The 18557-nt window shown below is 31.7% G+C and overlaps 1 protein-coding gene across 2 annotated transcripts; it reads left to right on the top strand.

The window, feature by feature from the left end:
• Positions 1–293: 293 nt before the first annotated feature.
• LOC113712694 (protein NRT1/ PTR FAMILY 5.10) lies at positions 294–3171 on the top strand. 2 transcript variants are annotated; one of them, XM_072066644.1, is made up of 5 exons: positions 294–494; positions 674–891; positions 976–1391; positions 1633–2375; positions 2495–3171. In XM_072066644.1, the coding sequence occupies exons 1-5, from the start codon at positions 332–334 to the stop codon at positions 2557–2559; spliced, it is 1605 nt and encodes a 534-aa protein (XP_071922745.1). In that variant the 5' UTR covers positions 294–331; the 3' UTR covers positions 2560–3171. The 2 variants fall into 2 exon arrangements, with proteins under 2 accessions (XP_071922745.1, XP_027092011.1); XM_027236210.2 differs by having other exon boundaries at positions 296–494; positions 1633–3171.
• The last annotated feature ends 15386 nt before the right edge of the window (positions 3172–18557 follow it).

Raw genomic sequence — 18557 nt, 5'->3', positions numbered from 1 at the left:
GGAGACAATTCAGGTAGCCAAGATGTCTTTGTTGGTTCTACAGATGGAATCTTGATGAGAATTGAGAAAATAAGTGACAGTTGGAATTATTTACCCATCAATTTAATAGAAAAACAGAACCTTGGTCGGGGATTGAATACAAAAACACATTAAAACAAGTTTAAGAAGCTCGATCTTTATCAAAGTGCAAGTAATTGATGCATCATAATAATGATTAAGGGCCCATTTCCCTATCAACTTTTGTCTCGAATGGTTCCTCATCCACTTGACCCAATCATGAAGGACAAAAAGATGCCGTTAACGTTTACTTCCCCACCAAAAGGAAAAAGAAATGCCATTACCGTCCCATTTTCGGTTTATCTCTGCTGTGATGAGTGGAAGCAGAATCATGGAATCCCAGATTCCATTCCTCGAGAGCAAAAATGAAGCAGACCATGGTGATGTTGATGACAATGGCAGCCCAGGTGGATGGAGATCAGCATCTTTCATGCTAGGTTGGTAAGCATATATATTGCTGAAAGTTTTCTTAAGAATGTTTTCTTTTGTCCATTTCTCTAAGAACTAGTAACAACTAGTAAGAAGCAAAATAAAGAGTATGCAGAATTCAAGCTGATCATCAGCAGAACTTCATAAGAATGGGAATTTGATTGAGTTGGCTGAATTTAATCTACAGTTGGAGGGTCTCTGGAGAGGTTTGTGTATTTTGGATTAGAATCCAATCTCATAAGCTATCTTACCGGGCCAATTGGAGAATCATTGGCAACAGCTGCTGCAAATGTCAATACATGGACCGGTGTAGCATCACTTGTGCCAGTTTTAGGAGCATACTTGGCTGATTCTTTCGTTGGCCGCTACCGATCAATCATAGTTTCTTCCATTCTCTACACCTTGGTTAGTTTACAATTTTCTGTTTCAAATTTCAGTATTTCAAGCACCTGTTATTGTCTGAGGTGAAATTGGTTGAACATTTTGCAGGGACTCGGTTTTTTGAGCCTGTCTGCGACACTTATTAATAGCCCAACGTACCACGACATGACCAAGAAATCAGGCCCGGATACAGGAATCAAAGTTTTCTTTTTTGTTTCACTTTATTTGGTTGCTTTGGCTCAAGGATACAAACCTTGCATTCAAGCTTTTGGAGCTGATCAATTTGACGGAAGATATCCAGGACAGAGCAGAGCCAAGAGCTCATTTTTCAATTGGTGGCTCTGTTGCCTATGCATGGGTTCTACAACATCACACTTGATCTTGCACTACATTCAAGACAACATAAATTGGACAATTGGTTTTGGAATTCCTTGTCTTGCTATGATTCTTGGGCTTATTGCTTTTCTACTCGGAAGAGGAACTTACATCTTTCCTGCTAAGATAGGTAATAAAGAAACTAACAGGTATGGATATAACTAGACCAAGAACAAAAAAATCCCTCAAAGTCAGTCAGTGGGTTTTATGATGCTACCTAATTAATCTATTCAGTCCAGATAACAAATCCACTAGCTAAACTTCATGTTCTATGAATGAATGTTGTTACAAGTTTAGTGTCTATATTAACACGGTAACGCTGCAAAGAACAAGCTTTACTAATCTCTGCTATTTTTAGTCTTATATTCTAGTGCTGCATTTTTCAAACAGGTTACTCAAGGATGCATTGCCTGCAGCAGATGATTATTCAATAGATAATAGTGTAATATCCACCAAAGCAAAAGAGCCAAGGAACGTTCTCAGGGTGCTTCCTGTATGGATCACTTGTTTAACGTATACGATTGCCTATGCTCAATCCTCCACATTGTTTCTCAAGCAAGCAACCACATTGGACAAATCAATTGGTCCAAGTTTTGACATTCCAGCTGCCACGCTCAAGACTTTCATCCCCATTACTATAGTGTTGTGCATTCCCATCTATGACCGAATTTTCATCCCAATTGCAAGAAGGTTTACTGGAAATCCCACCGGCATAACAACGCTGCAAAGAATAGGAGCAGGGATGGCCATTTCAGTCATCAACATGGTTGTTGCAGCTCTAGTAGAAATGAGAAGACTCAAAACTGCTCAAGATTGTGGTTTGGTAGATATTCCCAATGCAACACTTCCTATGAGCTTCTGGTGGTTGGTGCCTCAATACATATTATTTGGACTCACAGATGTTTTCAATCAAGTAGGAATGCAAGAGTTTTTCTATGATCAGGTTCCTACTGAGTTAAGAAGCGTAGGCCTATCATTTTACTATGGTGCCATGGGCATAGGGAATTTCTTGAGCAGTTTTCTAGTCTCAATCATTGACAAAGCTACAAGTCAAGGGGATAGAGAAAGTTGGTTCTTAGATAACTTAAATCATGCACATATCGATTACTTCTACTGGCTGCTTGCTGGAATAGGTACTGTGGGTTTAATCTTCTTTGTGTATCTATCAAAATTATACAAATATGTAGAGCAAAGAGATGACCAGAACTGTTCTCAAGGACGTTTAGCTGATAGATCCATTGGTGACTTGTAGGAGTTCAAATTCAGATTATATATCATGCATCTAACGGTGAAAGTGCATACGTTGTCGGTGTATAGAAGATTAATCCTATAAACTTGGCAGCAATATGGGGTGCATTAAAGTTTGTATGTACAGAAGTTTGTCTACATGCAGAGGTTCAATGGTGTAGTGATCAGTCTTCAACAAATACATATTTTAACCACATCAAAAAGGTTGGCATGATTTGCAGCTATGGATGAGCTATGGAGATCAAGGATTTTTTTGTATTTGCAGCACCGGACATTGCTCTGCTTAGGCAATTGTGAATACTCTTCCCAAAGCTACTTGATATATAGCTGCCTCATGGAAGAATCTGAGAAGGATGAAGGAGGAAATGGAACCTAGCCACGTTTGGGGTTATTTTAGAATTGTATAGCAACATAATGGAATTTTGTGTGTATTTTTGAGCTCTTGTAGGTCTCAAATTTTACAGGCTCTATTTAATTATTACCCAAAGAATTCATAGTTGGCCTAAAAATTGTTTGTCTAGGATGGTTCAATCCTGGATTTTGAGAGTGTACTTTAACGGGTCAAAAGTAGTGGATCACCAGGGTACAACATGATCCAGCATTGCAATCACAATGAATGTGGTTGGATAGAGTATTATTTGAAATGTCATTTGGAATAATTACTGTAATAATTATTTGTTACGATGTGATGTATGTGACATAAAAAGATATTTAAAAATATTTAAAAAAATGATTAGAAAACGTGTTTATAATATAAGTAAAATAATTTTTGAAAAATTTAATACCTACTTGAACTAACTATTTTATGTGATTAGATTAAGTTTGGGCTTCATTATTAAAAATGCTCAAAATTGCGTTGCCTGGATCAGCTTGCCAAATTCTTTGTCTCATAGGACCTTTTAAACCTTCGCAAAGAAAAATACTTTTAACTTTTGCCCATTGAGAAAAAGCTTCATAACTATTTAATAAAAATCTTACATCGTGGCAATAATGATTTATATTCAGAAAATCTTTAATCCAAAATTTATGTTATCCAATAAGGTTTTTTAAATAGGTTGTTAAATTAATCAGACAATATGATTATGCAAATTTTGCATCTTTAGCGATTGAGTTAATTTCTTTTTGCACCTTTGTATTATACCTCAATTCTCACTTTGATCCCTTTCAAACTAAAAGTTCGGGACATTTTGCTTTCTAAAGGTTTAAACTTTGTCCCACTTTAGCCCAATCATTAGCAGAATATACAAAAACAGCATGATGATTGCCAATCTCTATTAACGGAAATTAATTTAGTTTGTTTGGATAGAGCATTATTTGTAATATTATTTGGAATAATTACTGTAGCACTTTTTATGATGTGATGTATGTGAAATAAAAAGGTAATTGGGAATGTAAAAAGATGGATTAGCAAACGTGTGTTTATGACGTAAATGAAATATTATTTAAAAAAATAATGTATCCAAACAATTGATACCAAAAGCCACGTGATTTGAAGAATGTTTTGTCTATTTGTCTGAAAAGACAAAATCAGTACTTTCTAATGTTGTTGTGGTGCATTTCAATTGGTTTTTGGTTAGTAAAATTCAGAACTCAAAGAGGAATCTAAACTTAGAAAAATCCTATATTAAATGACGTACGACTTAAGCCACAAAAATAAACTAATCAGTAACTCAGCTTCTTAATTTTAGAGATTTTCATGTTCGCATATATCATTTAAAAATATTAGAATTTAGAATCATTTTTTTACGGGTAGACACCTAAACTTATTCCCCAATCTAGTCTAGCTATTGGTGTCAAAATCCAAATTTACACTGGGCTATCATTTTACTTCATGGCCCAGATCCAATGGTAAGCAACGTTGGATCTGTTCCCTTTGAGCTTCAGTCTAAAGACATAATCAAACATGGGGTTTGTGTGATGACTTTGGGCCTTGATACTTTTTTTTCCTGCGTGCTTTCTTTTATTTCCAAATAACCCTTTTCAAATGAACTAATATTAACTAGAAAAAATTGTCAGTTGCATCATAAACATATTTTTTAATCATTATTTTATTTTATAAATCATCTTCCTATCTTATACACATCAAATTAATGAGTTTGTTTTGATCGGAGATTATTAGAAATATATTATTTATAATAATTACTATAGCGCTTTTTGTAATGTGATATTTGTGAGATAAAAATGTTGTTAGAAAAATAAAAAGATTGATTGAAAAATATAATTGTGATACAAGCAACATAACATTTGGGAAAAATATTGCTATCCAAACACACATGTAACGGTATTAATCTAAAGAACTTTTCCAAATAATTTTCCATCCAAACATTGTAGACCCATTTGCCTATCTATTGATTATGGCTTGACAATATTCCGCTTTAACTCCTACAATTAGCATTGAAAACAACGTCTAGTGAAAATTAACATAAAAATTGGAAGGATCAAATTTGTAATACGGCCATATGTAGAAATTGTCTCTTGCATTTTATGCATAGTTCTTTGAAGCCGTGGTATGTTTTTCTTAGTGTTCTTTCGTTCGAGTTCAATCTTTTATGTGTACTAGTGCTTTTGGCACATCATAGATTTGTGCTTATAATTTCAAGAAAACGTATGATTATTTTTTTCATATTAAATTGCATATCGTGATAGACATATACATATTTATCTTAAAAATCTAGTTATTGATTTAGAGAAAGTTTTTTTATTTAAAAAAGAGTAAATCTTATATACACTGACAGTGTACACAATATCACGATTTGATGCACGATACATGTACAGAATTTAGGTTTTAAATTCAAATTCGAATCATGTGTCATGCATTCAATGATGAAAGTATATACACTGTCAATGTATAGAAGATTAATTCTTTAAAAAATCATGGAAAAAAAAAAGTGGGATACGAGGGAGTTAGTGTCAAGGAGTTGTACTTTGAGCTCAAAAAGATAAATTTTTCTGATTGTGGAGGGTTTTCTTTTTCTAGAATATATTGGGGCTAATTTGCACTTATAATGAAGGGTAAATCAATAATTTTAAAAAGTGACACTGTGTGCTTTCGCAGCACTACATTGCTCTCCCTTTATATATTGAATAAATATTCATCGAAACCACAATTATTCCACGTGGATATGTGGACCTGGCTATTATCCAACGTAGATAATTTTGGAAAAAAAATCCATTTTCTTGAAAGAACGTAGATACTAAGAAGTTGTATAAACATGTCAATCAATTGATAAGTACTCAAGGTAACGTGCATTTTTGGGAGAATGACAATTGGTGGCATCTAATGATTCGATTATTACAACTGGCAGTTGGACCATATATCTTTTGAGCAACTGTTCCTTAATCATCGCCATTTCCAGCTCTATGCCTTAAGAAATCGACTGGTATGTATTTGTTTTTTCCTTAAAGCATTGTTTGGTTTTTTGGACTATTTAAGGAAATATAAATGTAAAGTTTTGCGCCAGAATGATTTCACAATAGAAAAATCCACAGAAGAGCTGGTTCAATGATTATCAACAAAGATAATTATTTACTATTAGATTTAGTTAGACCCACGACTAGACCCAGACTCTTATGAGTATGAAAAAGTAAACTGAGACCCGCACCCTCATGGGTTTAAATATTCAACAGTTATCCGTTGGTATATTTTTAAATATACAGTAAAAAAAAAGTAAAAATATTTTTAAAATACATAGAGTTAAAAAAAATAACATAAATATCATCCAATTTTTGTTTTCGAACAATAAAATTAACATTCAAGAAGTTGAATGCAATATTATGAATTTAAAGAAAAAACTATTATTAATTACTTATACTTAGTTTCAAAATTTCATCTACATCACTTTCATTTATTTGCATTTACTTTGACTTTTATATTTATATACACACACACACAACACAGATATGGATTTAAGCAGGGTTTGATTTGGATTTGGGTTCGGATATAAATTATAAAAAATCAGATCCTATCCGAACCCATGATTCTCTTATAGGGTCTACGTTTAAGTAGAGGTGGCAAATCAACCCACTTAATTAAATTTACCCATACCCGTCCATGAATAGATGGGTATGGGTATCTTAAATTTTTGTATATGGGTATAAATGGGTTACCCAATAATACCCATTTAATAAATGGGTATTATTGGGTAACCCATCAAACCCAATTAACCCATTTAGAATTCTCTTCCCCCCAAGTCTCTTCTTTTCTCCCACCCATTTTTTTTTCAAATTTTTCATTTTGTCATGGTGTTAACTACTTTTTTTTTCATTATTATTATTATTATTATTATTATTATTATTTGTTGGTTTTATCTTATTATTTTATTTTCTCTTAGTTTGTTAACTTGCTCATTTTTCAGCATTACTCATTTATGATAAATTTTAGCCTATTTTCTTATCTTTCTAAAATGAAATTTTAAATTTATATATGAAAAAAATGTTAGGGATTCAAAATTTTTGGATTAAGTTTTTATATTAATTTTTATAGTACTTAGTTCAAATTTTTATATTCTTATTATTCAATTATTAAATAATAGGTAATTTTGTGACATAGAGTATAAATGAAAAAAAAATGGTAATTAAGTTTATTGAACATTATAAATAAATATTTAAAACTAATGATGGGTACAAAGAGTGGTATAAATTGATAACTTAGTTTGCAAAAATGAATTTAAGTGAGTTTACAAAAAGTTAAAATAAATGGGTAATTGGGTTACCCAATTTATTTTTTGACTTACCCATTTATACCCATATAATTAAATGGGTATAAATGAGTTGACTCACTTATACCCATTACCCATTTTACCCAACCCAAACCCGCCCAAGTCACCCATTTTGACACCTCTACGTCTAAGTAAGGTTTGGTTTTGAAAAGTTAAATCTAAATCTTACCCAAATATATTGGGTATGGATTAAATTTGGATAAAATCTAACCCATTAATATGCTTATTCTCCATTAATCATCAATCAATTGATGCATATGAAATGAAGGAACATGTATCATTTTAATAAATGGTATGACAGAAAATGTAACACTAAAAATGTAACGAAAGATCTAATCCTAGAGCCTTTCTTTATTATCACCACGTGAAAGATATATTTTCCAATCTACAAACTATCCTGTCCATATCAGGGATTATTTTCATGGTATTCCCTAGTTGCCAAAGGTCCATCCGTGGTCCGCACTCCGCAGGGGTCATTATTCTACATATGCTCTATAGGTTGAAGCTTGTAATCTGAACTAAAAAAAAACAGTACATGGCACAAAGACAAAATTGAAAAGTATCTAAGTCCTGGATGGCTTAATATTTTGTACGTGCACTAGCTTTATTCCTTTTGACATAATATTGGGAAACTTATCCACAGAAAGTCCGTTGATGGTCACTTTCATTTGTACCACGGACGGTACTGTTTGATTCTTGCCGTTGAGTTGAAGGAAATCCGACTTAGGAATTGTTCATGGGATGTTGTCATGAGGAGTATATATATATATATAGTTTCTCAAGTTAAGAAATTAATTACCGGACTGCCTCAACAATGCTGCTATAAGTGTAGGATAATCGTCAAATATTAGTGGGACGTAAAATATTGTAGTATACCTCTCATGCAAGAAATCCAACAAAAAGTGGGAAGTTTTTCAATTCATTATCTAGGCAACTCTGTACATGCACATACGTGTATGGATTGCATGTTTGGTTTGAATTGGTGTCTATTCTCTTCGTGTATAAACTCTCTTGATTAGCCTAATGTATATGTTGTAGGTCTATGGTATAATACTGGTTTTACGAGAAACAAGTTAGAGGCAAATTTGTCAATAGGATCAACTTTACAATATCAAAATTCTTACCCCTAAAATAGCTTCTTTGTAGTTACAAGTGGATCGGGTTAGAATACCCAAAAGGGAAAATGACCAAAATGGTTCCTCTCTCTCTCTCTCTCTCACACACACACACACACACACACACACACACATATATATATATATTGCTCCCTCACATATAAAATGGTGCCAAATAGTTCCTCACGTATCAATTTAAGCCCATGACATAATTCCGACCAAATTTCTAGCAAAAAAATACACGTCTAAGTCGTATGCTCATACTTTCAGGAGAAAAATAGGAGCACAGTTTATTTGGATTGCCCTATTTTTCAAAAACAAAATTTTCAAATACATTGCTACAATAATACACAAACAAAAATAACTCAAAAAATATTTTATCCATACAATATATCAAATATTTCAAAAAACATCTATAGTAAAAGTTTTTCATATACGCTGCTACAGTAAAATATTTCAAAAACACCCCAAAAACAGCTAATCCAAACAGAGTGAGTTTTCCTCAAAAAGCCCTCCCTCCTTTCTTCCTCCTCCAGAAGTGGTGGTAAGAAGGCTTTTCTAAGGAAAATGTGTTATTCTTGTTCTTATTTTATCCTTGATAGTTTGATGTGCATTTTTTTGGTCAAAAAAAGTTTTTTATCAGAAATAGGGTTTGGGATCAAATTGGGACACTTGTGATTGTGATATGTAAGGGACTATTTTCTATTATTTTATGTGTGATCAGGGACCACAAAAGCATTTTTTTTAAAAAAGGTGATGGACTATTTTGGTCCTTCACCCTACCTAAAAATAAAGACCGTTCTTTGTCTGAGGTGTTCTATATGTCATCCATAGAAATATGCCACAGAAAACACTTACTGCTTTTTTCACTTTTCATTTGATACTTCACACTGCCTTCCAACATTATGAAAATGGCAAAACCATGCTTTTGCAGCACTGTATTTTTGTCTAGTTCGACCTTGTTTTGGATTTGGAGTTTGGACATGTCTTCTTGGCACTTAGCAGATATCATCCAATTGACTGTTAGCCAATCATGAAATGATTCGTCCTCAGATTAAGGAAAACTTAGGTATGTTGCAGCTGCAGTCTTTATGAAATTTTTCCAAGAGCCGCGTTAGTTGCATGTTTTGGTAGGTGAAAATTGGACTTTGATTACATATCTTAGAATTTTGTAAACAAAATGATCCAAGTATTATCCAAACATCTCCGAATGATCTGATTCTCGGTGAATTCAAACTCACATAATCCAGTTAAATATCTTAGTAATGAATGATAAAGTGTGTGTGTCTATATATATATATATTTTAGTAATGAATGATAAAGTGTGTGTGTGTCTATATATATACAATATATATATATAAAAAAGATTTACTCATCCCTAAAATATCTTAGTAATGAATGATAAAGTGTAAAATATCTTAGTATGATTTACCACGTCAGTCTATATAAGATTTACTCTAAAAAATTAATCTTTTATACCCTGATGGTGTATACACTTTTGCCATTAAATGCATGACATATATTAAACTTAATGGTTTAATCCATTTCAAAGCAGTATAATACTTGAAATATTGATAATCCAACTATATTGCCGGCAGTTGCAATTCATTAAAAGAATTGGCAGGCCACATATTACCAAAACTAATTGTATTTTCTCAACCAGTAAATTATGATCTTCCAATTTTTCCATGCATTTGTCTCTTGTATGCATGATTAAAACAAAAAATTTGTCTCTCAAGATGAATGAGATGTGTCCTATTCCACTTCTCTATCCAAGACTGTAGTCATGCATGAAAATTAATTCATCAATTTTGAAGTGGATTCTCCTAACTAAGCGTGTCGATTGTCTTTGCCACAACAAACGAGCACCGGCAGTTGGCCTTCCAACATGTGTCTTTCAATTCAGCCTGAATTTTGGTGCTTAGGACAACCGATACAAAGAAATCAGGTTATCCTTTTTATCGCAGTTGACTATATAAAACTGTACTATGTACAAAACTAACGGCTCTTTGAACTATTAGTCACCACCACCGTAATCTATAAGACTTGATAGGGTGAGAGGTCACTTGTCATTATATGTAATTGTCACTTAAGTGGCGTAACTTCATAGGAGTGCATAGTGCATCCATCTAGTTCGATGATGGTTCAGTCTCTTTTGATTCTCCAATAGCCCAATTGCGTCCTTTCTCTTACATAGACTAGAATAAGAATAAAAATAGACGTGTGATAGATGAGTGTAGATTGACCCCAAAAAAAAAAAAAACTATTCTGTGGTACAAAAGAAAATTCTATCCAGTTATTCATCAACAGGGTTTCAGATTTTGTTTTTTACAAACATGTCATATCAGAGTGAACACGCCGTCTTTTTTTCGTGTTTTATAATCCATACAAGAGCCAAAAACTGCCACGAATTAAGCAACAGAGAGCATGACCCGTGTATGACAACATATATTAGGAGACTTTTAGTGGGATAGGTTGGACCGTGATTCTCTGTAGAAAAATTTTCACGTTTTCTGCGAGTAAATTTTTTAATTTTTTTTATTTTACATGCATTAATTTATTATAATATATTTTTCTATAAACACTCTTAAAAATAACAATTTAAACTGGTAAATTTTACAAGGAAATATGTAATAGACTTTTAATGTGTAAGGACATTATTTTTCTAGAATCATAAGATATGAACATATAATTAGACAAATAGCCTGCAAATTATAAGATATTAAATGACTAAAAATTTTAATTTCTGTCTTGCAATTTCTGATTTTGAATAAATATAAAGTTACAATTAACTTCCATTGACTAGTGGTTTATTTTTTAAAAAAAATGTGAAAGAAAACTGAGAACAATTAATTTTTTTTCCTTTTTTTTGCAGGGCAAAATCGATAACTAATTAGTAGCTTTAATATATACTTTTTATCGCGCTTGTATTTCGTCTTAATTTGATTAGAAAACCCATTTATTTAAGAGAAGTAGAAGAACATAAGAAATTATCAAATGAATTGGGGGTACAAATGGTAGATCCTGATGAAATTAGAAAGACCAAGAATTTCTGCTGACTGATGCTTAATGTATGATACATGTGAAAAACTGGGTGGTTCCAACACAATTGTCAGATAGGGGACTACCTCAATTAGAAATTGATGGCAGACCCAAAATTAATCTCTTTCTGTTTTCATGTAATTGATGCCTTGATGTCCCCATGGCTTAAGTGGCCGGCTAAGTACCATCAAATCAGGTAGGCTCGATATTTTTATTTTTTTTTTGGGTATAAAACATCATATTTTCATTAAAATCTAGATTAATTGCAGAAATTAAAATCATCAAACATACACAGATATCAAAAATTTAAAGAATAGATACTACAAATCTAAACAAAAGATAAAGATTACACTATAAAATTCTAAAAATATTTTGAAAAATATAAAATACTTGCAGCTTGACTAACTTGAACCTTGAAATGAAACAAACAGCTTTGGTAGTATTGTGGTAATTGAAGTTCATCATTCTCTTAATTCCCATGAATTTTCCTTTTGACAATCAAATAAGATGAATTGACGCGCATTTAGTTATGTCTTATACCTGTCAGTTAAATTTCCATTTTATAACATCATTCAAAAGATCAGTAGTAACATCATTTAGGACTGCAAACGACTCGAATCGAGCCTCGATTCAATTTTGTCGAGTTCGAATCAGCCTCAAATTCGATGAATGTTTTTATCTTGGACTGAATTTTAACTACATGGTTGTAATTTGCATCCCTAAAGTATCAGTGATTAGTAGCTTGTATTCCAAATTATCAATTATAGTATTGGAGTGCTTTATACAATCAATTTCTTGCACACTGCTAAAAACCGATCAAAAATGATAAATTTGATAAGTATTTTTTACTGAATAAACTTTAGTACTCCTAAATGGATAAGAGAACAACTGCCAACTAATGCAAATTATGAGTGCTAAAAGAATAATTACGAAAAATTCATTCAATTCAAAATAACTTGAACAATGTGCCACATATTGATCGTATAAGGTACTAAATCGCTACAACTGATAATTTAGAGCGCAAACTAGAAAATGATGAAAATTGAGGGGTGCATATCCCAATTAACCAAAAAGAATAAGTGCATATTTTTCTCTCCAAAGATTTGGATTCTGAGATATCCTTAGAATCGAATCGTATACAAAAAAAGAAAAGAAAAGCAGTAATTACTTATAATTTGCTCAAAACCCTTACGTTATTCTTTGCTTTTACTTTCATCATCTATTGTTTATCTTTCTTTTTTTTGCCCCACAAACTTTGCCCCTTCGATATTCTTGTTAAAAATGCAAAAGAAAGAAACAAAAAGGTGTTCACCCAACACGAGAATGCTTTTTTCATGTCTTTCCTAATCACTTATCATGACACAGCTTTCAACCATACTTTTGTATATGAATCATCAAACAGTTTCGTCTTTTTTCATTCAAGAACTTATTTTTTTTAAAAAAAAAAAAACTTTTCATGAATGAAAAGCAAAAACAAAAAAAAAAAAGAACAAAAGCGAAAACAGGAAAACATATTCCCAACGGATCCATCCAGACAAGCTGGACCCCTTCATGTAAACTCTTGTTGGTTGTACATATTCTCCACTCAGATACAAAATTCAAAAAAAAAATAAAATAAAGACAGGTTTTTAGATTTTGTAGTTATATTTAATCTGCAAAAGATTTGAAGACAGCAAAGAAGAAGCAGTCAACAGCTTTCCATTCCTTTAGCGCATGAAAGACGGAGGAGGGCTAATGGTCCACCACACCCACGGACGAGTCCTCAACTTCACAGTTCATAACCGTTGCAGATACATGCATAAATATTATATATATATATATATATATATTTGATATGGTGTCTTTCCAAAAAAAAAAAAAATTGTAGATATTGGGTCTGTTTTCAAATGATTTCGAGTAATTAATTTTAGTTTTTGATTCTAAAAAATTAGTACTTTTTTTTTTGTTTTAAATTGCTTTTCAAAATATGTTTACAGCTTTTCTTAAATTTTTTTTTTAAAGAAAAAGCTAAAACAGCAAAAGCAGTAATAGGTGCTTTTGGATTCTGATTGATTTTTAAATTAAAAAACAATTCAGAAAAAGCCAAATGTGTGTGGTAAGTATGTGATGGTAATTAATACAAAGATATGAGGAAATTAGTAAATGGGATGTAGTAATATGTAATAGACATATTTTCTGTATTTCCTATCTTTATTTTGGATAGATAATACAAATAATTTCTTAATAGAGACTTCTAATTTCTATATTAAAAAAAAAATTTAAGCTACTTGAGAAGAACAAAATATTTAGCCACGTAGATATCATATGTCACCTAGTGCAATTTTTTCTTCGATGTAGCGTTAATTTAGTGGTTAACCATTTTCTTAAGAATTACAACTATTTTCTTTTTTCTCTTCTTTTGAGTAAAAAGACAGCTTTTCCTTCTTTTTTTTTTTTTGGGATTTTGTGCAAACAATTTTGTTAATTCTTTTTAATAAAATATCATAATTTCATTAAAATCTGCAGTAATGACAGAAATTACATTATCAACCATACACAGATATCAAACAATTTTTTTAATTAAAGAAGATAAGAATAATGTTTTGTTTAATAATTACGTTGACACAATGGTCTAATAAGCCGGCATTTTTAGTTGTTAAATCTTTGAAGCAACGTTGGATCAATTGCCAGCCTGTTGCGTAAAAGGATATGCATCTCCGGACAAAACGTGTGAGGGTACCAAGGAATGTCCGACTTGTTCCGTTTCTTTCTTGCTTTCTTTTTTGTTCCCTCTAATCTAATGTTTGACGCCAACATGTTCCAAAGTACATTGCACCACCGTTTTCTGTCAGATTACATTTTGGCATGCTGAAAGGTCCATCACATGTACGTACCACAATAGGCTGATCTCTAGACTCGCTCACAGATTTCTCGACCCAAAAGTGGGTAATAAAAAAAAAAAAAAAAAAGGATAACTTATACTTTTTTATACATTATTGTTAGTTTTTTTTTTCGCTAGCAAGTTTAGATCATACTGTATAATATAAATTCAAATTTAAAATTCAAATCATACATATATGTGATATACATCCAAAATTGTTATTATAAAAAAATTACTATACATTCTGTGCATAAAAAGTTAATCAAAAACAACAGCCACATCAATTATGGCCAAAAAATTTTAGTATACACAAATAAAATGTTATCTTCACAGATAAAATAACCATATATGGCCGAGGATGTCTTAATTAGTCTGAGACATCTGAAATTAAAGGTCCTCAATTTAAATTCTTTTTTTTTCCTTCGTTGCTTTTTAAATCTCACTTCTTTTCTATCAAAAAAAAAAAGAATTTAAAAAATAATATTTGCTTTTTTCATAAACTTATTGAAATATCTTCGATTTTTAAATCCTATCTTTCACCTGCTAAAAAAATTTTTAAAAACCATATATGTTTTTTTCATAAACTTATCAAAATGTCTTAAGCCTAGATTCAAGAAAAAAACGCAAGTTTAAGTGTTCTTATTTCGGAAATTCAAATTGAGAAATAGAGCTTTTAAGCTTCAAAGAATTTAGCGGCAACTCGAGGTAACAATTTTTCTTCAACGAGCTTGATTGAGGGGTTGACCCATGAGGTTTAGAAAATTTGAGCATCGACCACAAAACTTTTGCCCATTGTTTTGAAAGTTGACGGTATTTATTCCTTAAGTAAACTAATGGGGTTTTCACCAAATCTTATCTGGTAATCAATTGAAAAGTATATATTCTCTAGAAGATCCTTGATTATACAGTATGAAACTTCCAATTAAATTTTTCATATGTTGATAGTGACAAATGACGTAGAAGCTTATAAAAATGTCTGAAAAGTAATATTTTTTTTCATGATATTCCCTAGTTTATTGTCAAATTCTCTTGAATGTAAATAATTCTTCAGTTAACATGGAAAGTGAATTTTCTAACCATAATATTCCCTCCTTTTACGTCAAAATGCTGCCATTTGAATTGCAATTTTTTGGAGTTTCTGTAGGAAAATGTATCATAACGATTTGATATTTGTGAAATTAAAAAATGATTGAAAAACGTAATCATGAAAAATGTAAAAATTTTCCTTTGAAAAATTGCAATCTGAACAAAATAAAAAGCATAGGAACATCAGAAAACTACCAACTTCTCTAAATTCTTTGTTAATTAGTGCTTTTTAAAATATTTGGCATCTTTAGTAAATGTACCATCTCATGAAACTCTGATCACTTCTGCAAATTTTCTTTGATAAATATGAACCTCACAAGATGGAACTTCACTAGTGTCATCGCCCAAGAGTACACTTAAGCCTCTAGAAGACTATTATATATATGTCAACAAGTTCTTCCAATTTTTCTTTGTGTATATTAGTTTTTCTTTGTCTGCATTAGTTACTTAATTGGTGGTTAAGTGAAGATTAAAGCGGCACATCATCATTCTATAATTCGTGAGAATTGGTCCTTCTACATTTATTGCTTATAGGTCCCTTAACAGCCTAACGTTCAATATTTTGGTCCTCATTCTTCTGTTAAACAGATCCATACAAATAAGAGAAATTTGCATAATAATAGCGCAAGGGATTCTGCTAGAACTACCTTACTTATGAAAGCTAAACAATTATGAATTACTTGTTTTGACTTTGTAGATTCCATTAGTCGAAGCAATATGTGACTGCAATTACCTAATGATAATTATCTTTTTCAAAAAAAAAAAAAAAAAAGAAGAAGAAAGAGTACTTTTTCCGTTTTTTATATTAATTCAATATTTGTTTCTTAGAGGAAAAAAATTCTCAATTTTGAAAGAAGCCATTGTAAGATTGCATGTAAAATATACTTCACTTACACAAGGTACAAGAATAACTACTAAAATTGTTTGTCTCCTCTGCTTGATTTGCATTTTAGCTAATACAACACTCGGTTAATTGGAAATATCATTTTTTAGGTTTCAATATCCAATTCACGAGCTAATATTATTTTATGGAGTTATTACAACAGAAGTTCACATTTTCATTTTCTTGGCTCTAGGGCTGTAAATAAAGCAACCATTTATTTCAATTGTTTTGGGCTTGACTTGAATCAGAGTATGATGAGCTTGAACAGAGCTCAAACAATTATTAAGAGTGGATTAGATTATCGACCCAAAATTTGAGCTCATAAACATTTGACTCAATAAGGCTCAAAAGAACTTTTTTTATTTTCATTTGATACACTAATACTTTATCTATGTATTATTTCTAAAAAAATTCAAAATAAAATAAACTTGCACATATCGAGCTCCAACCTATTAAATTTAGGATCGAGTTGAGTTCGAAATTAAATTTTAAAATCTTACTAAATGTGAAAGCAAAACTTCGAATCAAGCTTCGCAACAGTTTGGATTTGTTTTCTGCTTAATAGAATATTCATTTTCGGCTGAAAATGAACGTATATTATTGATTCAGAGTGATAAATTGCTAAATTTTTTTTTCTTATCAAGCCGAGAAGACGTTAGTCTAGTGATTTTAAAACGTATAATAAACCAAAATATGGAGATGACATTCGTGTATCCTTTCTTGGATGGTCGGATTATAAGTTTTATTCTTTTGCGTACAAAATATTTTTGCTTCATTGAGGTATATGTCTTGTCCCTTCTGCCTAGAGGTGACAAAATGGACGGGATTTGCTTGGGTTTGAGATGGAACCGAGTCATATGGGTTTGGGCTCAACCTTACTCATATGTGTTTTGAAACTAACTTGGGCGGGATCACTTTGGGATGGGTTTAGATTGATCCCGCCCAATATCCAAATCTATTTTCTACATATTTTTTTTTCTTTTAATTCATTTTTTATTTTTTAAATAACTTTAATATTTTTTATTTATTAATTTTCTTTAAATTTATATTTTCATGAATTCATTTTAAACTCTATGCAAAGTTCTTAGGACAACTACTCAGCTGCCTTGATATTCGATAACATAAAACATTTGATTAAAGTTATGCAATTGAATAGAAAATTACAAGATAAGCTCAAAGCGAGAAGGGATCCTTCTCTTTGATCACCCAAAGAGAAATTGGCATTCCTAGATGTAAGTTAAGCCTATGTGAACGCTGCTTCGATTTCTTTGTACAATATTGGAACATTTAAAATACAAAGAAAATGACTGAAGAAAAATTTATTGAGATCTACCATGTAGAAATTTTGTCAACCTCAACATTTCCATTGTTTTATTTCATGATTCTAATCAGGGGTTTCACTCTGGATACAACTCAAAGTATTCAGTGGAAGTCGTGTCAAAGTACTTGTTTATACACCATTAGTTCCATTTTCAATGAGTAGGATCCGGATTAAATTTTACGGACTCCCGCCAAATGAGCTCCTTGATATTCTCTTTAGTGATGGATGGCTGCTCAAAATAAAAACAAAAGGCCTAGGACAAACAGGCTCCTATCAATGAGGTGCCAAATATGGGTGGGGAGATATTTGGGCCCAATGGGTATCCAAATATTTCCCAACATTTCCCATCAATTAATGGGTACAATTGAGATATATTTCATTTTAAACCCAATATCAAATTATAATATCCATTCCGCCCAAAGTTCCTTTGGACATGGATAGTCCATTGGGAGTTGAGACAAATTGTCACCTCTACTTCCGCCCAAAAAAAAGAAAAACTCTTTTCTAACCACCGTCCTCGAACTGAAACAGATTCAAATTAAGCGTTACAAGCCAAAAATAGCAAGCATATAAGTTTGATAAATTCGAAAGATCCATTTATGGATGTCGAGACAGATATGTATCACAGAATTCACAAGATTCTACACAATTATTAATTAATTATTTTTGACAAAAAATTAATTAATTATTTTCTATCATATACAGTACAGGTATATACACCGCAATTATGTAAAGTTCTCATAATAGTCCCTAACATTTTCATCTTCTGCAAATTTAACCCACAATATTTGAAATGAGATACTTTAGTCCTACATATATTTTCACAACACTGTATTTTAATCAGGAACTCCATAACCAATTTCAAACACAACGCGCACCACATCCAACACCTCAAGGGCAAGAAGGAACTACAATGACAGATGAAGCCAAAAAAACTCATGTTTCCTTTTTTATCAGTTGAAATCTTTCTCTTGCATGTGTCCATGTCGTTTTGAGGTAGAAATAAACCGAAATACAACTTGGGATCAAAATGCTATGCTTA

Source organism: Coffea arabica, chromosome 10e, assembly GCF_036785885.1.
Source record: "Coffea arabica cultivar ET-39 chromosome 10e, Coffea Arabica ET-39 HiFi, whole genome shotgun sequence".
Lineage (NCBI taxonomy): Eukaryota > Viridiplantae > Streptophyta > Magnoliopsida > Gentianales > Rubiaceae > Coffea > Coffea arabica.
This window is presented reverse-complemented; position numbering and strand designations above follow the sequence as displayed.

Coding starts and splice junctions, on each gene's coding strand:
- LOC113712694 (XM_027236210.2), top strand. CDS start 332: ATGCCATTACCGTCCCATTTTCGGTTTATCTCTGCTGTGATGAGTGGA. Junction 892..975: donor CTTCCATTCTCTACACCTTG/GTTAGTTTACAA, acceptor AACATTTTGCAG/GGACTCGGTTTTTTGAGCCT. Junction 1,392..1,632: donor GGTAATAAAGAAACTAACAG/GTATGGATATAA, acceptor TTTTTCAAACAG/GTTACTCAAGGATGCATTGC.